The sequence below is a fragment of the Syngnathus scovelli genome, chromosome 1 (assembly GCF_024217435.2).
Source record: "Syngnathus scovelli strain Florida chromosome 1, RoL_Ssco_1.2, whole genome shotgun sequence".
Taxonomy (NCBI): domain Eukaryota; kingdom Metazoa; phylum Chordata; class Actinopteri; order Syngnathiformes; family Syngnathidae; genus Syngnathus; species Syngnathus scovelli.
Genome location: NC_090847.1, coordinates 7512824 through 7530473, shown reverse-complemented (window position 1 = coordinate 7530473; position 17650 = coordinate 7512824). Strand labels below are relative to the sequence as shown.

Below are 17650 nucleotides of genomic sequence, written 5' to 3'. Positions count from 1 at the left end.
CTCTCAGAGGATCGTTTGACTGATCTTAGTGGAGACCGCCGTCCCTGTCCTGATGTAGGAAGAATTGGCTACCATATTACCTGCGATCCATTTCTGGCTCACGCCCTGTGCTATAAAAGAAGTCTGTTGGGAGTAAGCACGCTCGCATTGACCTAATATGTGACAGAGATTGACAGATGCTCAGGATAGTGAGCCTAGAAATCGGATCCAGGTGACGGGCACTATATCTGACGTTAAACTCCCCGTTTTCCTCCACATGAAACACTTGCATGCGTCGAGGGGAAGGAAAAAGAAACATCCTGAACAGGCTTGCGAGTCGATCACAGCGCAAACAAAGAGTATCATGTCACTCCTGTGGGACTTTAGAGACTCAACCTGACCTTAAGCTTCAAGTCTTTGGACTGTGGCAAAAGCTCACAGTGGGGGAGAGAAAAAAAATAAAAATAAAAAAAATAAAGAAGAATCACGTAAAAATGAGCTAAAGAGGAATCACAGTGAGCAAACAGGATCATGCCACCCATATTTGAATCAAATCCATCCAAACTGCTCCTGAGATTGGTAGATGCGGTCCCTTGGGCATGCCTGTTTATTTAACCCTACTATATTCCTAATCAAACACTAATTGATGCAAGAGGAAAATCCAGCCTAATTCATCATCTCTGTGCCCCAAAGCAAGGTGAACATCTTTGTCTTCGGCCCAAAGCAAGGTTAAGAGTTGGGAACAAGTGAAATCTCCTTGTTTTTGGGACACACACTAGCGGCTTTTGATTGAATTGTAAAAACAAGTTGTGAGGAGAATTGTATTGTCACAGGCCACAGAAAACTGAATGAGACTTAATATAATATATTGCCATGGTGAACAGATAGGCATAATAATGAGAGTCCTTTGTCAACGCAAGATACAAAAACGGATGGCAATGTTTTGTTTGTTAAAACCACTGAAGTAGTGGATCTCAAGGCAAATGTAGATCACAGACACATTCTTAGGTGTCAACGAGGAAGTAAAATAAAAATAAAAAAACAATAGAAAAATCCAATGCCTCTATTCTTTTGTCATTTTTAATTTTGTGGCCTTCTGCATTGTGAGCACATTTGATATAACACCCCTGCTCGGTTTTCAGGAAAAGCGTGCATTGGTGAAAAAAGCATTTTCAAAGGAATTAAAAAAAAAAAAATTAAACACGTTTGCTTTGAGTTTTCAGTCAAATTTAAGTTCGTCCTGACTTAATGACAACAAAGAGTTAAGTTGAAAGACGCCCAGTCAGGTTAGAGCAACCGAACAGTTTTGTACATGAAAGCACATTTGCATGCGACTGGCAGCGCTTGGCTAAGAGGCAAGCCCATAAAACGCAATTCATCAGCGCAAGTCGATGTTCTTCCAACTCCGTAAAGCTGTCAACGTGCTGCAAATGCAGCAGGATGGAGTCGTGCAAGCTTTGTGGGACATCCGTGTTGCAGCCACTGGATAGAGGGAAACAGGCTCAGAATATCTCCCCTTATTAGCCAGCTGCTACTGCACATTTACTGGGGTAAAGATTGTTTATGTGACAGTAAAGGAGCGCCGTGTCACTGTGCATTGTCATTCATTATACAAGAGCCATCTGGTCAAAGCTTCACTGGGCAGTTTTGACACAGTTCAGCTACAATTTGTGGAAGGAAATGAAACGTGCAATGTAATTGGAATTAAGCGTGAAACGTGATTGGAATTAATCACATTTGAACATTGCCTTTGCGTGTGTGAGTCGTGCATCAAGTTTGAACCGCGTCACCACGTGAGAGCATCTTATAACCTTGAGGGTGACGATGAAACAATAAAACGACCCTCATGATCCGTGACACGCCGCTGCTTCCACACGCAAAGACATAATGGAGTTGACACCGGCGTGCACTTTAGCAAACGTAAAAAAGAAGAAGAAAACACACACACACAGAGAGGAACTTACCGCTGCAGGTGACGCCGGTGAAGCTGAGCCAAAGCACAAGAAGCTTAGCGCTGAGTCCACAACGGACAAAGCGGCCCACAAGAAAGGGCATATTCGTGCTTTTTTTTTTTTTTTTTTTTTTTTTTTTTTTTTTTTTAAATCAAGTTTCACAGGACAAGAGACAAAAGGTGAGATAACGTCCGGAGAGTGTGATGAGAAGCACTTTTACGACGACGCCGAAGTGTGTCCCTCAGCACATGTCCAGTGCGCCCATCCTCGCGCGTCTCCGGTTGCTCGCAACAACGAATCACAGGTGTGGTACATCAAATGATGCCTTCCTGCACCCGCAGAAATCTGCCTTGTATTGTCCCAAAACTGACGCTGTCATCTCCTTCACTCCGGAAGAAAAAAAAAAAAAAAAAAAAAAAAAACCCTCTCCCTCCAGCACTTGCAGAGAGGGGAAGGGACGCACTTTTCTCCCCACTTGACAGTGGTCGAGCGAGAAAGTGAGCGATGCGGCCAAAATGCGAGAAATGGTAATAATTGGCCTCAGCGAGACAACATCTGCTTGCGCAGCAATGCTGAAGTGCTGAGAGACAGAGAAGGTAGTAAGACCGTCAAGGCTGAGAGAGGAGCGGCAAAACCAGGAGCGGATAACTGCGAACGTGGCCACGGAGCGACCTAAACACGCCCAGTCAATCGGAGGGGATAAAGTGAGGAGTCAACGTTTAAGCATAATGTCGTCAATTCCAATTAATATTTTACTTTGTTCTTTTACTACTGCAACAGTTTATTAAGCATCCCATAAGAGTGCATATGCATACACAACCGCACTAAAGTGTGTGTGTGTGTGTGGGGGGGGGGGGCACGCTTGATCATTCAGATTTCAATCAGTTTGCAGTACCCTCATATTTCAACCCATGCATTGGCCGGGAATTGAACACGGATGTCCCACGAGAATCGTACCATAGGACCACCAATGCTTGCAGTACGATAATCACGAAATGGTATATATACTCTGTCTTCAAAAGTATAATTTGTACCAACATGTTACATTTATTTGTATAGGTGTGAGATACAAAATTGTTTTAAAGGCCTTCAAAGATCGGCAATATCACACAAACAAAATCATTGGTGGGAAAAGGGAAAAACCTTGACAAGGATGGCGGAATCCCCCGTCCAGGATGTTCAGGCTGCAGTGAGCAACATTACACATTATGGTGTTAAATAATGTTTAAAAAAAATCACGAGTCCACTTTGTTTGGTTTGTTTTTGAACCCCAGAAATTAGAAAATATTCGCACCCTCCCAAACCTTTTACAGCGACTCTAAAATTTGTTTCAAATAATATTACAAGTACACCTCTGCATAAACTTTTTACTAACATAAAAAAAACAAAAAAGAAACAAATACTGTATAAAAAGAAATCTCCATAGTGAGTGCTTTTCATTTCACACATTTTGAGAAAGAATTTCAACTACAATACATGGATCCATATCCACGCAGACAGGCGAAATATCATTCATATTTTGAGATACCTACATGGGATGTGTTATTTATTCTGTTCTACTACATCCACAACAACAACAAAAAGACACACGCTCTTAAAACTGCTGGATCGAAAGTAACACAATTTGGGTGAAATACAATATCGATGCAGTATCCCAGCGCTACGTCCAAAAGGGACAGAGAGGGCTATTGTCAGCACAATGGGTTGTGAACTTGGCCCAGCCAAGATTTTCTTTGCGCTACGGGAAAAAAAAAAAAAAAAACTGATGAGTCAAAGCTACCAGGGAGTGAGTTACCAGGTTATCAAGATAGCTGTGGTAATACTAAGAGTGTTACATGAAATTTGCTTCAACTCCAGTACACAACAAAACTGTAATCTTCTACCCAATCTACTGGGTCAAAAATAGTGAACCCAACCTTGGGTAAAAATGACCTAATTTGTTCAACATTCACAGGTGCCCAGCAAATGCAATTTTGAGTGTGCAATTTAGACCTGTCCAACAGTGTCAATCAATGTTACATTTCTAAGGGCAGAATTTCTGACACAAGCACTCTCATTGTAGGTGTACTCTCATGTTGTGGCTCTTGAATATTGGATGAATACGATTTGTTTTCGTCAATGAAAGGAAGCATATTAGTGTTTTACATACTACATGTACATGCACACACGTCTCACTTGAGCATGGCTTTTTTTTCTCTTTTTTTTTGTCTCGAGAGCGGATGTGTCTGCCGCTTCCCACTGCTGTTGGACAAACAGACGAAGAAGCATGAGGATTAGCGCTCCCGCGAGAGTCTACACCTGTCAGCATACTCACACCAGGCTATGACTTATGTTCCAGATAGCTTTTCTTATTTTCCGAGGGTGTCGGTCGAGTGATTATCGGACTGTTCGGCCGTGCTTTCGACAGCGTCACAGAGCTGATTATTAATATGCTTCAGAAGGGTTTTTGTCTTTTTGTTTATGTTTTTCCTCCACTGCCTGCATACAAGTCAGCAGAATAATAAGTGGAAGCACAGAACTGGACTTACCGGCTAATTATGGCCCTCATGTAGATGAATGATTCCTAAACTAAAGCGCAGCTATTATACAAACTCATTAAGCCTTCTCTCCATCTAGCATTCCTTTCTAAGGGTCGAAGTCAGTGGTAGACTGACAGTGTAAAAGCACAAGCCTTCAGCTGTGGGGCTCCCCGTCCGATTGTGCAGAAAAATAAGAGAATGGCTCAGCCTTAGATACTTATGAGGCTGCTCTTAATGGTTTCTCTCATTCTGCTAATCCGCTCTGTGGTTTATTAGTTCGTGCAAGCTGCTGGATTGTCTCCTTCAGTCATAGGCTTTTACCCCTCTCTCTCTTTCAAGGAAAGTAGTAGGAATGAACAATTTAAAAGAATAATCTGTGATATTTTTTCCCTTAAAGGGACCATTCGGCGATTCATTTAATCAGGGGTGTCAAACTCATTTTTGTTGCGGGCCACATCGTAGTTATGGTTTCACTTGTGGGGCAATTCATATCACAGACACGAGACAGAATACAGTAAGAAAGTTGAATCATTTTCTAATTAATTTTGAAGGTGGGATTGTAACAAAACTTTGTTGCAATATCTCACTGTTATTAAAAGGAAGACAATTTACAGTTTTGATACTTTATCGAGAAACATTGAGTTGACACATCATTTGCTTTTGCGATCACATAAAATGATAAGATGGGTCGAATCTGGCCACCAAGCTCCTGTGATTTAAGTGTTCACTACAACAAATGTCACAAAATCCTACCAAAGAAGCGTGGCATCAAAAAGTAACCCAGTACCTCAGTTAATCCTAAATTAGATTTAAACAATAATGCTAACAAATCTGTGGCTTTGTCGTTTCAATTTTTTTATCTTTCATGAAACAATGATTTGTAAAACTTAATCCATTAAAACGAATAAGAAATTGAAATAAAACCCATGGTGGTCTCAGTTGTTTTTCCATTTGCTACATTGCAATGTTGATTTGAGTTTGAGTACTCGTTCAACCCACAGTGGCTTCGTTTCAGATGCGGAATAAAAAAGTCTGAAATATTTCACCTCAGAACTATTTGTACAAATTATTCCCCAAACTGTGAGGTAACATTGCGCCATGGTAGAATTTTAGCTCCACGATTAAAGTGTGATTTCTCATTGTGATGTGGTCAGTGTCCGTTTGTGTGCATGGCTCCTTGGGTTCAAAACGCTGGCCTTCTTCCTCATCCATCAGGCGGCTATGAACAATCACAGCTCTTTCGGGAGTTGACACCTTCAGTGGTTCATCGATTTGCACCGTTGTAATTAATTTTCTCGCCGTCACTGGCCGGACTTACAATATCTCGAGAGTTGAAAAGCATGCGAGCGATCACGATACGCCGAGACAGAAGCACCTTTTTTCTTGTAATATGTTGAATTATTTAGAACCGCTGTGCCCCCAAAGAGACGTCTTGACTAATAGATATTAAGAAAACATGAGTCTCATTTGTATGTTACTAATGTGTTTGTGTTCCCGACTCCCTCCATAAACTACATAATTACTCTCACGACGCACTAACAGAGACAAGCGATGCAGTCGATGAGTATTGATCCAATGAAGGTGTCTGCCATGAAATTAATATTATTTATTGTTTGTACAAAAAAAAAAAAAAACACACAACTGTCCCTTGAGGAGGGTGCAGTCGAGCAGACTTGGTGTATCAGCTACCATCGTGACCACAGCTTCACAGCCTATTGTTTTGTTTATATCAAATTAAACAGCAATGCTTCTCCAGAGAGATATAATTGACTACAGTCTCAGATTAAATGACTGTAAAGATCTTAATAAGCCATCAGTGGATTGCATATTACATTGCAAACCACTTATGAGGATGCAGTCCAGTGAGAGTGAAATTGAGGTTCAGATTCGCACGCAACAGCATTTTGTTCATAATTACCATACCCAATGACTGCATGAGGATCAATAGTGCATCGGTGTAATTAGATATTGTTGATATGGCCATTGGAAGATTAATTAGAAGATAAACAATTACAATCCTCTTCGAGGTCGAGTGTTACATTAATGTCGTAGTGACCCCCATGGGTCCTTCAATCTTTCTCTGGCTAACATATAGTTGCGACTGTTTACGAGCAATGGCGCTGTCAGTGCCACTTTGAAGAAAACGGGGCAGAGACACGATGACAGTGCCTCCGTTTATATGGATCACTGGATGCTTTAATGAGAAATTAAGTGGTATATGATCCACACTCACTACACCTCAAGCCAAAAGGAGCACGTAGGGGAGATTTTGGATTAAGGCGTCCTCATGAACACACAGCAAACGGGCGGGGCGTGTGCCAAAAAGGGCTGGTGCTCACTTCACAGGTGGAATGTAAATATGGATGTGTTTCATAATTGCTTCACACAATGGGAGATCATTTAGCCTCTGTGTCACCTCCCCGCACTTTGAGGGATGCCAAAGCAAAAATGAGATTGTGTGGTGGAGAGGTAAAGAAACAGAAGTAGAAAATGATGGTGGGGGAAGGTAGATGAAAGAGCCCAATGAAGGTCTCTAACTTCAGCGGCATAGACTGCTGATGAAGCTGAAACTCCAATCTCCCTGCCATAATGATTTCTCAATTTTGCAGATAAGGCCGCAGAATGTGGTTTGATGAAAATGTAAAATAGTACAAGCACAATATCATGGGAAATTGGCCACTTGATTGCATTTCTATAAATCAAAAGCAGACACTTCATTTTTAGTCCAAGGGTGTGATGTCTTGATTTTACCACTCTAACGTAATCCTGAATTGAGACTTGTCTTCAATGACATGTTATGCAAATTCTAGACATTAAAGGTCTAAATGGTTGAATGAAACCATAAACATCACCCTCCAAAAGTACAAAGTACTACAGGAGTGAGATCAACTCCTTTCACACAGAAAAAAAAAAAAAAATCATATCATGCAAGTGACTTGCTGTCCCCGGACAGCACAACGTTACTTACACCTTCTTGGAAAATGTTGGTTTTAAAATGAGCATTACAACAGCTACACTGATAACCTGATTCCTTGGTGGCTTTAGATCTACAATATGGGTAATTTTTACCTCTTTACCATGACCCAATATACAGATCAATTAGATCAAGGACTAGCAGATTCGCCAACAGTTTTTACCCCACGGCGGTAGTCACATTAAATGCCGCTAAAAAAAAAAAAAGAATGATCATGTTTGTGTATGTTCTTCTGTGTGGTTTTTAGCTTGTATTTTTTAACTTTTTATTGTATTCATTGTATTTATTTTATTTTTTTATCTTTGCACTGATCGGTTGGCACTTTTTAAATTTCGTTGTACATGTGTGACAATGACAATTTCTTACTTTTTATCCAGCCGTTTTGCTGTCGACTCATTACAACTGACATCAGATGGATAATTAAATTTGGAGGTATTTTCAGCTGGAACAGATACACAAAACTTGAAAAATAGATAGATTGTTTGAGTCCCACCATTTGTCATGCCTCCAAAAATATTGGTACACGTGAATGACAAAGTGTCCCACAAAAACACTGGTGTCAAAGGAAAAGATCAAGACCAATAGCAGCAGTTGATTAAAGTGTGAGCGCTTCTGAGAAGGCCCGAAAACAACAGTTGGTGTCATCTGCCCTCCAGAGGGCAGGAGCGACTATCACAATCATCTCTTTGCAAAAGACTTTGCAAAGGCTAAACCAGAAGACGAAGAATTTGGGGGGCAAAAAAGTACAGAAAAGAGAGTTTTATGGACTGATGAGATGGATATTTAACAAAGTGATGGAAGTTTTTAGAAAGAAATTCCAAATCAAACATACAAACTCATCTGTGAAAATCAATGGAGGAAATCGCTTAGCTTGGTCTTCCAAAAAACGTCCATCCATCCATCCATCCATCCATCCATCCATCCATCCATCCATCCATCCATCCATCCATCCATCCATCCATCCATCCATCCATCCATCCATCCATCCATCCATCTTCTTCCGCTTATCCGGGGTCGGGTCGCGGGGGCAGCAGCTTTAGGAGGGACTCCCAGACTTCCCTCTCCCCAGCCACTTCATCTAGCTCATCCCGGGGGATCCCAAGGCGTTCCCAGGCCAGCTGAGAGACATAATCTCTCCAGCGCGTCCTGGGTCGTCCCCGGGGTCTCCTACCGGTGGGACATGCCCGGAACACCTCCCCAGGGAGGCGTCCAGGAGGCATCCTGATAAGATGCCCGAGCCACCTCATCTGGCTCCTCTCTACGTGGAGGAGTAGCGACTCTACTCCGAGTCTCTCCCGGATGACCGAGCTTCTCACCCTATCTCTAAGGGAGAGCCCGGACATCCTGCGGAGAAAACTCATTTCGGCCGCTTGTATCCGGGATCTTGTTCTTTCGGTCACGACCCATAGCTCGCAATGCAACAAAACTTCATGATGGAGTAGGGTAACGATCCCAAACAGAATGCCAAAGCAACAAAAGAGTTCCTCAGGGATGTAATGATAAGTCAACAAAATTGGCAGGTTAAAATGACGGAAAAGTGATACCATCCGTCAAGCATTTTTGCCTGTTCGGAATTGAAATTCCAAGAATTCGCCCATGTTTATTTGACAAAAGAGTAATAGCGTCACAGTCTTATTTTATATGACTCTCCAACAGGATGATGGTGAAAAATAGAGTGTAGCCAAAATATTTTTTCCCCACTAGCTGTATTCCCTCAAGATGTCGTTATTCTCGCCGAATGGAAAAAAATAAAAGACTTCCTTCAATATGTTTCCTGGACCGACATTGTCTTGTAGTTTTGAATGTCAGATTGGGAGCGGAGAATTTGAATGATGTTGAATGTTTTATGACTCCCTGCTTTTGTGCCACTCTTTGTGATTACTGCGCTGAGACTTACACTGGGAGAAAACCGCTAAACTTCCCCTTCCTGGCTACCGGAAAACCATCTGTGGGAGAATGCTCACTAAAATATGTTATTTTTGATTAATTTCTTACAAAGTATATCAGTGCAGTTTTGTTGTTGTTGTTGCTAAGGCTGACTTTGTGGGTGTCTGATGAAAATGTATTCATATATTATATTTTCAATAGAAATAATACACAATGTTTATTGGGATAAAATGTAGCTTTTGATTTTTTGTAGTAGACAAACTTCATGTTGGATGGCTGATGGCCTGGGACTGAGACCAAGGTTTATGGCACAGGCTTCTTCTCTCCAGGATTTTTTGAATGACTTCATTCCATCCCATACAGATTTAAGGGACAAATATAGCAAAAGTGTTACAGTTGGTACTTGAATGCTTCATTTGAAATATGGAAAAGCAAAGCTGATGTGACCTGCCAAAAGTTCCCGTTCTGTCTCAACATCAAAGAACATTGTCCCAGAAGCTTTGTGGTTTGTCAATATGCATTTTGGGGATTTTTTTTCTTGAACGCAAGAGTAGGCTGTTATTCCGTTGCTGTGCGAACAAAGAAAAAAAAACCCAGTGGGGCACACTAGGATAACCCGAGGAAGCTTCTTAATGTTCTGTGGCTTACACAGGGTTATCTTCAGTTTGTGCACGGAAACGAAGAAATCGCAAAATAGGCATTCAGAAGTCAAATGTGCTACCCATACTGATTGATCCAAGCCACAGCCTTGATTATGGAAAAAAAAAAATCTGATTTTCATTAGCTGATTTTCAGTTCATTTTTATTTCTTAGTAGTATTTTTCAATCTCTCATGAATTTAGTGTCCATTATGGCTTTACCTTTCTAACGGTAGAGTAACCAAAATACTTGTTCATGGCTCTCTAGAACGAAGCCAACATGAGTCATTAATGCCCCTCTCAGCATGTAACAATTGCATGTAGCAAGGTAAACAGACAAAAGCACTGTACTGTATTTTTCGGACTATAAATCGCGTTTTTATTCATACTTGGGCGACACAGATTATTCGATAAACTTGTTATTTATGTTATAGTTATTTAATATATAGTTTATTTAGAGGATGTTGTTAGACTTCAGTAGTTTCCGATTTTCTAGGGAGGCCATGAAGGCAGCGCGGGTGGGGGGGGGGGGGGGGGTACTTTGGTAACGCTACAATATAGTTATATACGTAGCTCTGTGGAATAATTGGAGCCGCCAACTGACAACGAGGCTGACGTCGGCGTGCACGTAGGTCCGGAATCGACAGCTGTTTTTTGTTGTTGTTGTTGTTTTTTGGACACAGAGGAGTGACATGGATGGTTCGTTAAAATTGTTGTTTATATTACAATTATTTGATATATGTATCTAGTCTGATGTCAGCGGCGCACGTGGTCTTTCCAGCATCAACAGCTGTTTTTTTTTTTTTTCAAGTGACATGGAATATTCTGATGGATTTATTGATTTGGAGTGGCACGGATGGTTCGATAAAATTGTTGTCTGTAGTATTGTTATTTCATACATAGTTTATATATTGTTATATGGGCCTGTAGAAAATCATAAACTGCAACGCGCCACTGACGTCGGACTTGTTTACATAAAGGAAGACCAACTCGATCGATGGCTTTAATGATTTGGAGTGACATAGATGGTTTGATAAAGGTGTTATTTATGTTATAGTTATTTGAATAACTGTTATTGTTACATCAGGCCCATTCTCAGCTTCTCGTTTGTGTTTATGTCACGTTAGCATACCGTATCGTTTAGCCTGTTGTTGCTCATTCATGTCTGTTATTGGTGTTGGATTTTGTCGAATAAATTTCCCCCAAAATGCAACTTATACACCAGAGCGACTTATATACCGTAATTTCCGGTGTATAAGCCGCACCGGACTATAAGCCGCACCAGCTAAAATTCGGGGATATTTTAGTTTTTTTTTTACATAAGCCGCACCAGACTATAAGCCGCACATGCACACGAGTTTTTTACAAAGAAAGACAGTACACAGAAAGCCTTTTTGAAGTTTCAATAACATGCTTTAACATGTCTTTCTAAACATTGCCTGTGACGCAGCAGGAGTACCGCAGCAACACGGAAGTGTGCACGCGAGTTATTAACAAAGAAATACTGGACACAGAAAGCTTTTTTAAAGTTTTATAACATACCTTAACATTTCTTTCCAAACACTGCCTGTGACGCGGCAGTAATACCGCGGCAACACGGAAGTAACACAGCACTAATAGGGTTTGATTAAATAAAACATACCGGTAAAAGTCACTGAGATGCGGCAGGAACACAGCAGCAACACGGTAGCACAGCACTAACAGGGCTGGTTAAAGTAAAAGTAAAAAAAAGAGCTTTATCATCTTCATCTTCCTCCTGTGCACTGAAACCATCGAAGTCTTCCTCCTCAATTTCCGATTGGAATAGTGTTAGATATCCTTCGCCACACACTTTCTCAGTATCTCTTTCGTCGTCGTTTTCATCCATTTCTCCTAGCATTTTGCATGATGGGGGTCTGTTCATGCTAATCTTATTCATGCACGAAGCGCTAAATTACATTAAACTAGCGAGCGACACGTATAGCTCCAGAGTAGACGGGACCACAACATAAAGAAAAGGGTGCCGCAACACAATGTCATCAACATCGACTGCCTTTAGCTTAAAAGCGGCATCATATGCATTTCCCCCATGATGACGGTTTGTGTATAAAAGCTTCCTTTCAATAATGTCCGTCTTGATTGCGTTCTGCATGATGCGCGAAATGTTGTAAACACAAACTAGCACGTCTTCTTCGGCGCATTATCTCTTCTTCGCCTGTCTCACTCTTGCTTCCTGCTAGAGCGCCCCCTGGAGGCCGGAGGCCGTAAAAATCCATAAGTACGCCGCGCCGCCATTTAAGCCTCAGGGTTCAAAGTAACCTTCTGAATAAAATGCATTAAAAGTTCACATTCATTACAACTTGTTTTTGGTGAACAAAATGTCAGAAGAATTGAATTTAAATGCTGGGTTTTAATACAATGCAGCGCCACTGCTTTGTGTAATCTTTGAGTCACATGACAGAGTAAGAGAAAGGGTTTAGAGCACAGGTGTCAAACTCAAGGCCCGGGGGCCAGATATGGCCCGCCACATCATTCTATGTGGCCCGCGAAGACAAATTGTGCATCAAATTCGTGTGTCATTACTAAAATTGCAAATTGTCTTCACTTTTAATAATATCTTTTTTTTTTAAATATTTGACCAGTTTTTACTCGTCTGATTTGAAAACGAGTTATTTGACAGTTTGTTTTGTAGCTTTTACTGTATATAATAGTGTTAAGAGTAAAAGTGATCAAGTCATCACAAAAATCACGAAAAAAATCTTATATAAGCCGCACCTGACTAAAATTTCAAAATTTTGGAAAAAAGTCGCGGCTTATACACCGGAAATTACGGTATGATTTTTTTCCCACTTTATTGTCCATTTTATGGCTGATACGACGTATATTCCGGAGCGACTTTTAGTCCGAAAAATATGGTAATTACATTTCATTAAAAGCAATCCAAATGTTTAGTTCAATTGAGCATTTAGCCATACGCATCACATTTGGCCAAGGAGACATTCACTGTCAATCATCTGCTCCGAACATTTCATTCATAAACCAAGGTTGTTGGCACTTAAGTAATAAAACAAAATCAAATCAATTCATGTTTCTCATTGCAGAAGGTTGTCTCAATACTTCCTGCTCCAAGTCAACAATCAAAACATTCGTAGACAGAAGGAGGCTCGGTTTGGTAAACATATGGAGCAGCTGCTATCATGTTGGTTGTACAGTGTATAATAATTCAAGGCATCTTATTAAGGGACACGACAGTCAGCTTCTCTGTATAGAAGAGGCTGCTGTTTTTGACAGTGTCTTTTTGGCGGAAGTCTGTAGTTCAAAGGCATTGACGTACAGTATTTTATTAATTCAATTTTCATTAAGAAACACTGTCAAAAGGGGACTGTCTTTAACGGCTGGTCATTTTGCTTTAATACGCGGCATCATGCTTGCGTTTATGTCTTAGACATAAACCCTTAGAATTCCTCATATGTAATGCATTGGCTCGGTAACTCATTAAAACCCTTCAAACATAAACCCATAATACAAGTCTATAAGCCAACCCAAAATCATGTAAATAATAAAGCCAACACTAAAACTGAGTGAAATCCCCACACATTCAACCACTTGGTTCAGGTCGAAAATCTCTTAACATCTGGCCCATAGGTTATCTTTTGCCCAGACATGGTTACCCTGAACACTGTATAAAACACGCACTCACCAACACCCGATGCTTAAATATCGCCTGAATTGCACATATTTCAAAGAATACCCAACTTAAACAAAGCACAAATATTGCACGTTCCTCATTTGTTATGCCACCCTCACCAAACCTGTGGATCACAAGTTGTAGGAAATTATTTTTAAAAAATCAAGTGCAAATTCTCCTTTGTGCAAATTAGCATTCCTTCAAGTGATATATTAAAGTGCTAAGTGCCATACCGAACAGGCATATGTAGCCTACATTAGAGGACCTCTTTTGCCCATCATTCATGCACTAGGAAAAAAAAAAACGCTGGGTTGGTTTCCTAATCCCTGAATTTCCAGAAGATTGAGTTACTTTTACCCAAGGTTGGATAAATTATTTTGACCCTAAAAATTGATTGGGAGATTGGATTTGTATGGGATGAAGGCCTGAATATGTTTCTTTCTACATGCTTACTGAAGTTGAAGTAAATTTAATGCATTCATTAAATGCAAACATTCTTATAAAGCATTAGTGAAATGTTATAACTCATTATTATATTACAAGTAGAATATATTTAAAATACAATCGAATCTAAACCAATGTAATGATCTTCTGATTAAATGCGAGCCACTCTTACACTATTTTGTGGGTTAAAGTGTCATGTAACAAGCACAAATGAAAGTGGCATTTGTCACACTGCAATCCAATAGTCTCGCTGACATTTGACATGCAAATAGATACAGTTTCGATGTTAATGGAGCCAATGGATTTTTCTGTCACGCAACCCATCCGGTTCAATAACACCTTAATTAACTAATATTTTCTGAGCATGCATGTATGAGCAGGCTCGCCATTAGATAGAACGTTCAATGTGAGAATTTCAGAGTATTACGGTCGGGTAATGTTTCTTGGAAACCAGTTTTAGTGTTTTTGCACCTTAATGTGATCCATTAGCACATGTGTTTTAATACTTTGGGGCTATGCGCCATGTGTTGTAAGCACTTCATTTTGTCATTCATTGTCTGTTTGAGAAAAGCCCAATCTATCTGTCAGAGTACATTGGTGGAGAATGTGTCAGAACAGTATTGACAGAGACCGATCAGGAGGGAAGTGCACACGGTGGATGTGCCACACACATCCTCCTGATTCATTTCTGGGAAATTGCTGGGCCTTAAAAAAATGTCATTATTTTGTCACTCTGCTTCCCAGGTGACATTTGGCGCAAATAAACCCAGCAGGTTAAGTCATGTTTTTATCAAATTTACCCACGGACAGTGTTGGAATAATTTTAAGTGAAGCTTTGGCCTGCCAGACCTGGAGGCCAAAGCTTCTGTCACGTCTCGTCCCCAACTGCTCCACTATGTGTCTGTTGTCTTGGTTTCTGTCTGTGTGCTCGCCCCTCCCCTCCTGTGTGCCCATGATCAGTGTGATTGTTCCCACCTGCCTCTCGTTACCTGTCGTGTATAAAAGTCCTGTCTGCCCCTCAGTCCCTGTCTGATCATTGGTTTTGGTTGCTGTCGTTCGGGGTTGTCGTACTGTCTTGATGCCGTCATGTCCTGCTGTCTTCTTGTTTCACGTCCTGGTTAGTCAGTCAAGTTATTGTTTGTTAAGTCATGTCAGTTTGCCTTTTGAGTTGCTTCAATAAACCCTGGTCCAAGCTGCACTTGGTCGTCCTGCTCCATGCTACACCCGACCGTGACAGCTTCACCTTTACGAGTTTATCTTTCCTTTTATCTAGGTTCTTCCTTTTATGTGATAGGGATGTCTTTTGATCCCTGTCAGCCATTTGTATCCTTCCTGTCCTTATGTTGTCTGTGTGTTTTTGTTCCCGTAAGAGGCCTTCACTAACAATGAGAGGGCTTATTTGCATAGGTGACATGTTCTTTGTTTGATTCACAGGAACTTCATTCCTTTTCATTTAGATGTAGGTTTGGTTCATAGATTGTAGTTTATCAGACCTGTTTTTCTTTGTTAAGGGTTACATACAGTTAGAAGTAGTTGCATAAAAGTTATCCCATAAATACTCAATGTTTGTTTAAGGAACTGCATACCAGTTACCTCACGTTTGCTTAATGTGTGTTGAAGTGTTTAGGACAAGTTACTTATTATTATTGTGTGTTAATTTACCAAGTAGATAAAGTTAGCAAAGGTTTAGTTGCATTTGTTCCACAGCAAAGCGGCAATCAACGTGCTTCAAGGTATTTGATCACAGTCGAGGACGAGTCAGCCAACTGTGAGGGAAGACGGGTGGGAACGGCCTCTGCTGGGGGTCACGAGCCAACAATGAAGTGCTAATTCACACCACACTACATTCTTTTGCTAATCAGCGTTGCTACAGACACAATCTCCCCTCCCTTAGTGTAGCAACGCCTCTGTAACCAGGGCAACCATAACATTAAAAAGAGGGGCACGTGGAGTAAGGACTCAGAACTGATGGAGGTTGTAACTGAGATTGCTTTCTCTATCGTTCTCCTCGCGAGTAAACCTGTTCTGGTTGTCTTCTCCTCTTCATTCCAGCGAGTGATTTAATGTCTAATCGTATTTAGACCCAACAGACAAACAACATGTTGTCTGTGATATGATAAGGCCTGAAGAAATCCCATTGTGATAAGAAGAGCATCGGCATTAATTTCCATCCATGCAACACTTTGCTTCTGACTCATCTGCCTGCTCTTGGTCCTGCCAATCACATTTACGTGGCGTGGGAAATAACAGATGTTCTCAACACAGGCCAGTATTTTTATCTTGTGACAATTTTTCACATGTGCTAATGTTTGTTTTTCACAATGCAACCACTAATTCCTTTGAGTCTTGTTCCTGTGACATATATTGATGCCAGAATCATAATTTATTGGAATCTATTCAAAACTAGACCCTTGACGCCAAATTGTGGTCAAAGATGGGGGGGCAGTTGTTATCGGCATGTATGCAGCTTGTAGCCTCAATTGTGGGATGTTCTAACACAAGACGGGCACAAATTCTCAAACTATCAATGCTGAGAGTCTTTTCTACGGTCTATTTTAAGAATAAACTTTACAGAATGTGACATTAACTTTGTCCTTGCCCACTTGGTGGCTGATTAATGATGCTAATGGTGTTTGTTCCATTTTAAATTTGTTATAACACCGGCCTTTTGCTAAATACTAATATACTTGCGGCTGTTCACTATAATTTCGGTATCTGTGGTTTCTCCATATTAATGTGGTTTGCGATTCACATCCGCAAGGATCGTATTTATTATTCATGTGCACTTGCCACATACACTGATGCTGATCATTCTGCTCAGTCACATTGCCGTTTCAAATATGTACATACAGTTTTTTGTGATGCTTTTTTATGACTACAATTAGTGGGTCAATTTTATGCTTTTTTATGACTACAATTAGTGGGTAAATTTTAAAGTACTTTGTATTTACAAATTCCAAATAGAAATATAAACATCTCAGCTAATAATGTCCTAATGAATAAAATAATTTAGACAGTTTGATCAAATTTCTCAAGTAAAGTCTCCCGCACATCCTTTTATTTTTATTTGTTTAGATTTATTTATATAGAGTTTGAAAAAGTCTGGACAGAAATAATGCCTGACTAAAGCACTGTGAAGCAAATGATAATTCTAATTTCAACAGTAATATCAATGATGGCCCAGATTGAAGAGCTGACTCACTTAATTCAAGGTAATTGGTCATGCAAGTTTTGATTCATTAAATGGGAAGTAAAGTCCAAAATGTCCCTGTCAATGGTATATTCTATGCGCCCCCACTAGTCTAAACACATTATTTTGATTAATATGGCATTTTGGGAATAGAAATTCAGTAGAAAAATCCATCAGTATGTACGTAATCATCTCAGGCAGCAGCCATTTTGTCTTCCATTTGCTATCCACTAAAAATTACAACACAGTGCCCAAGGTCACAGGTAACTACAATTACGGCTCACCTATTTTTTGCGTCAATGTTGCAGTTACAATTGTACACACTAATAAATGTTTTCCCGATGCCCTTGCTCTGGTACAACAGCTCTGGATTTTGAGGAGATCAGGTTGCTTTTACCCA

The 17650-nt window shown here is 40.4% G+C and overlaps 1 protein-coding gene across 6 annotated transcripts in view; it reads right to left on the bottom strand.

Moving 5' to 3' along the window:
* Nucleotides 1–5033, bottom strand: part of unc5a (unc-5 netrin receptor A) — a 178360-nt gene extending 173327 nt beyond the window's left edge. For 2 of the 6 annotated variants that reach the window (XM_049733044.2, XM_049733054.2), the window contains exon 1: nt 1944–2603. In XM_049733044.2, coding sequence (XP_049589001.1) covers nt 1944–2034 — 91 coding nt within the window. In that variant the 5' untranslated portion in view covers nt 2035–2603. Of the gene's footprint in view, nt 1–1943 lie in introns of all 6 variants that reach the window. The other 4 variants (XM_068648758.1, XM_068648741.1, XM_049733033.2 and 1 more) reach the window with 4 other exon arrangements.
* Between the last annotated feature and the right edge of the window lie 12617 nt (nt 5034–17650).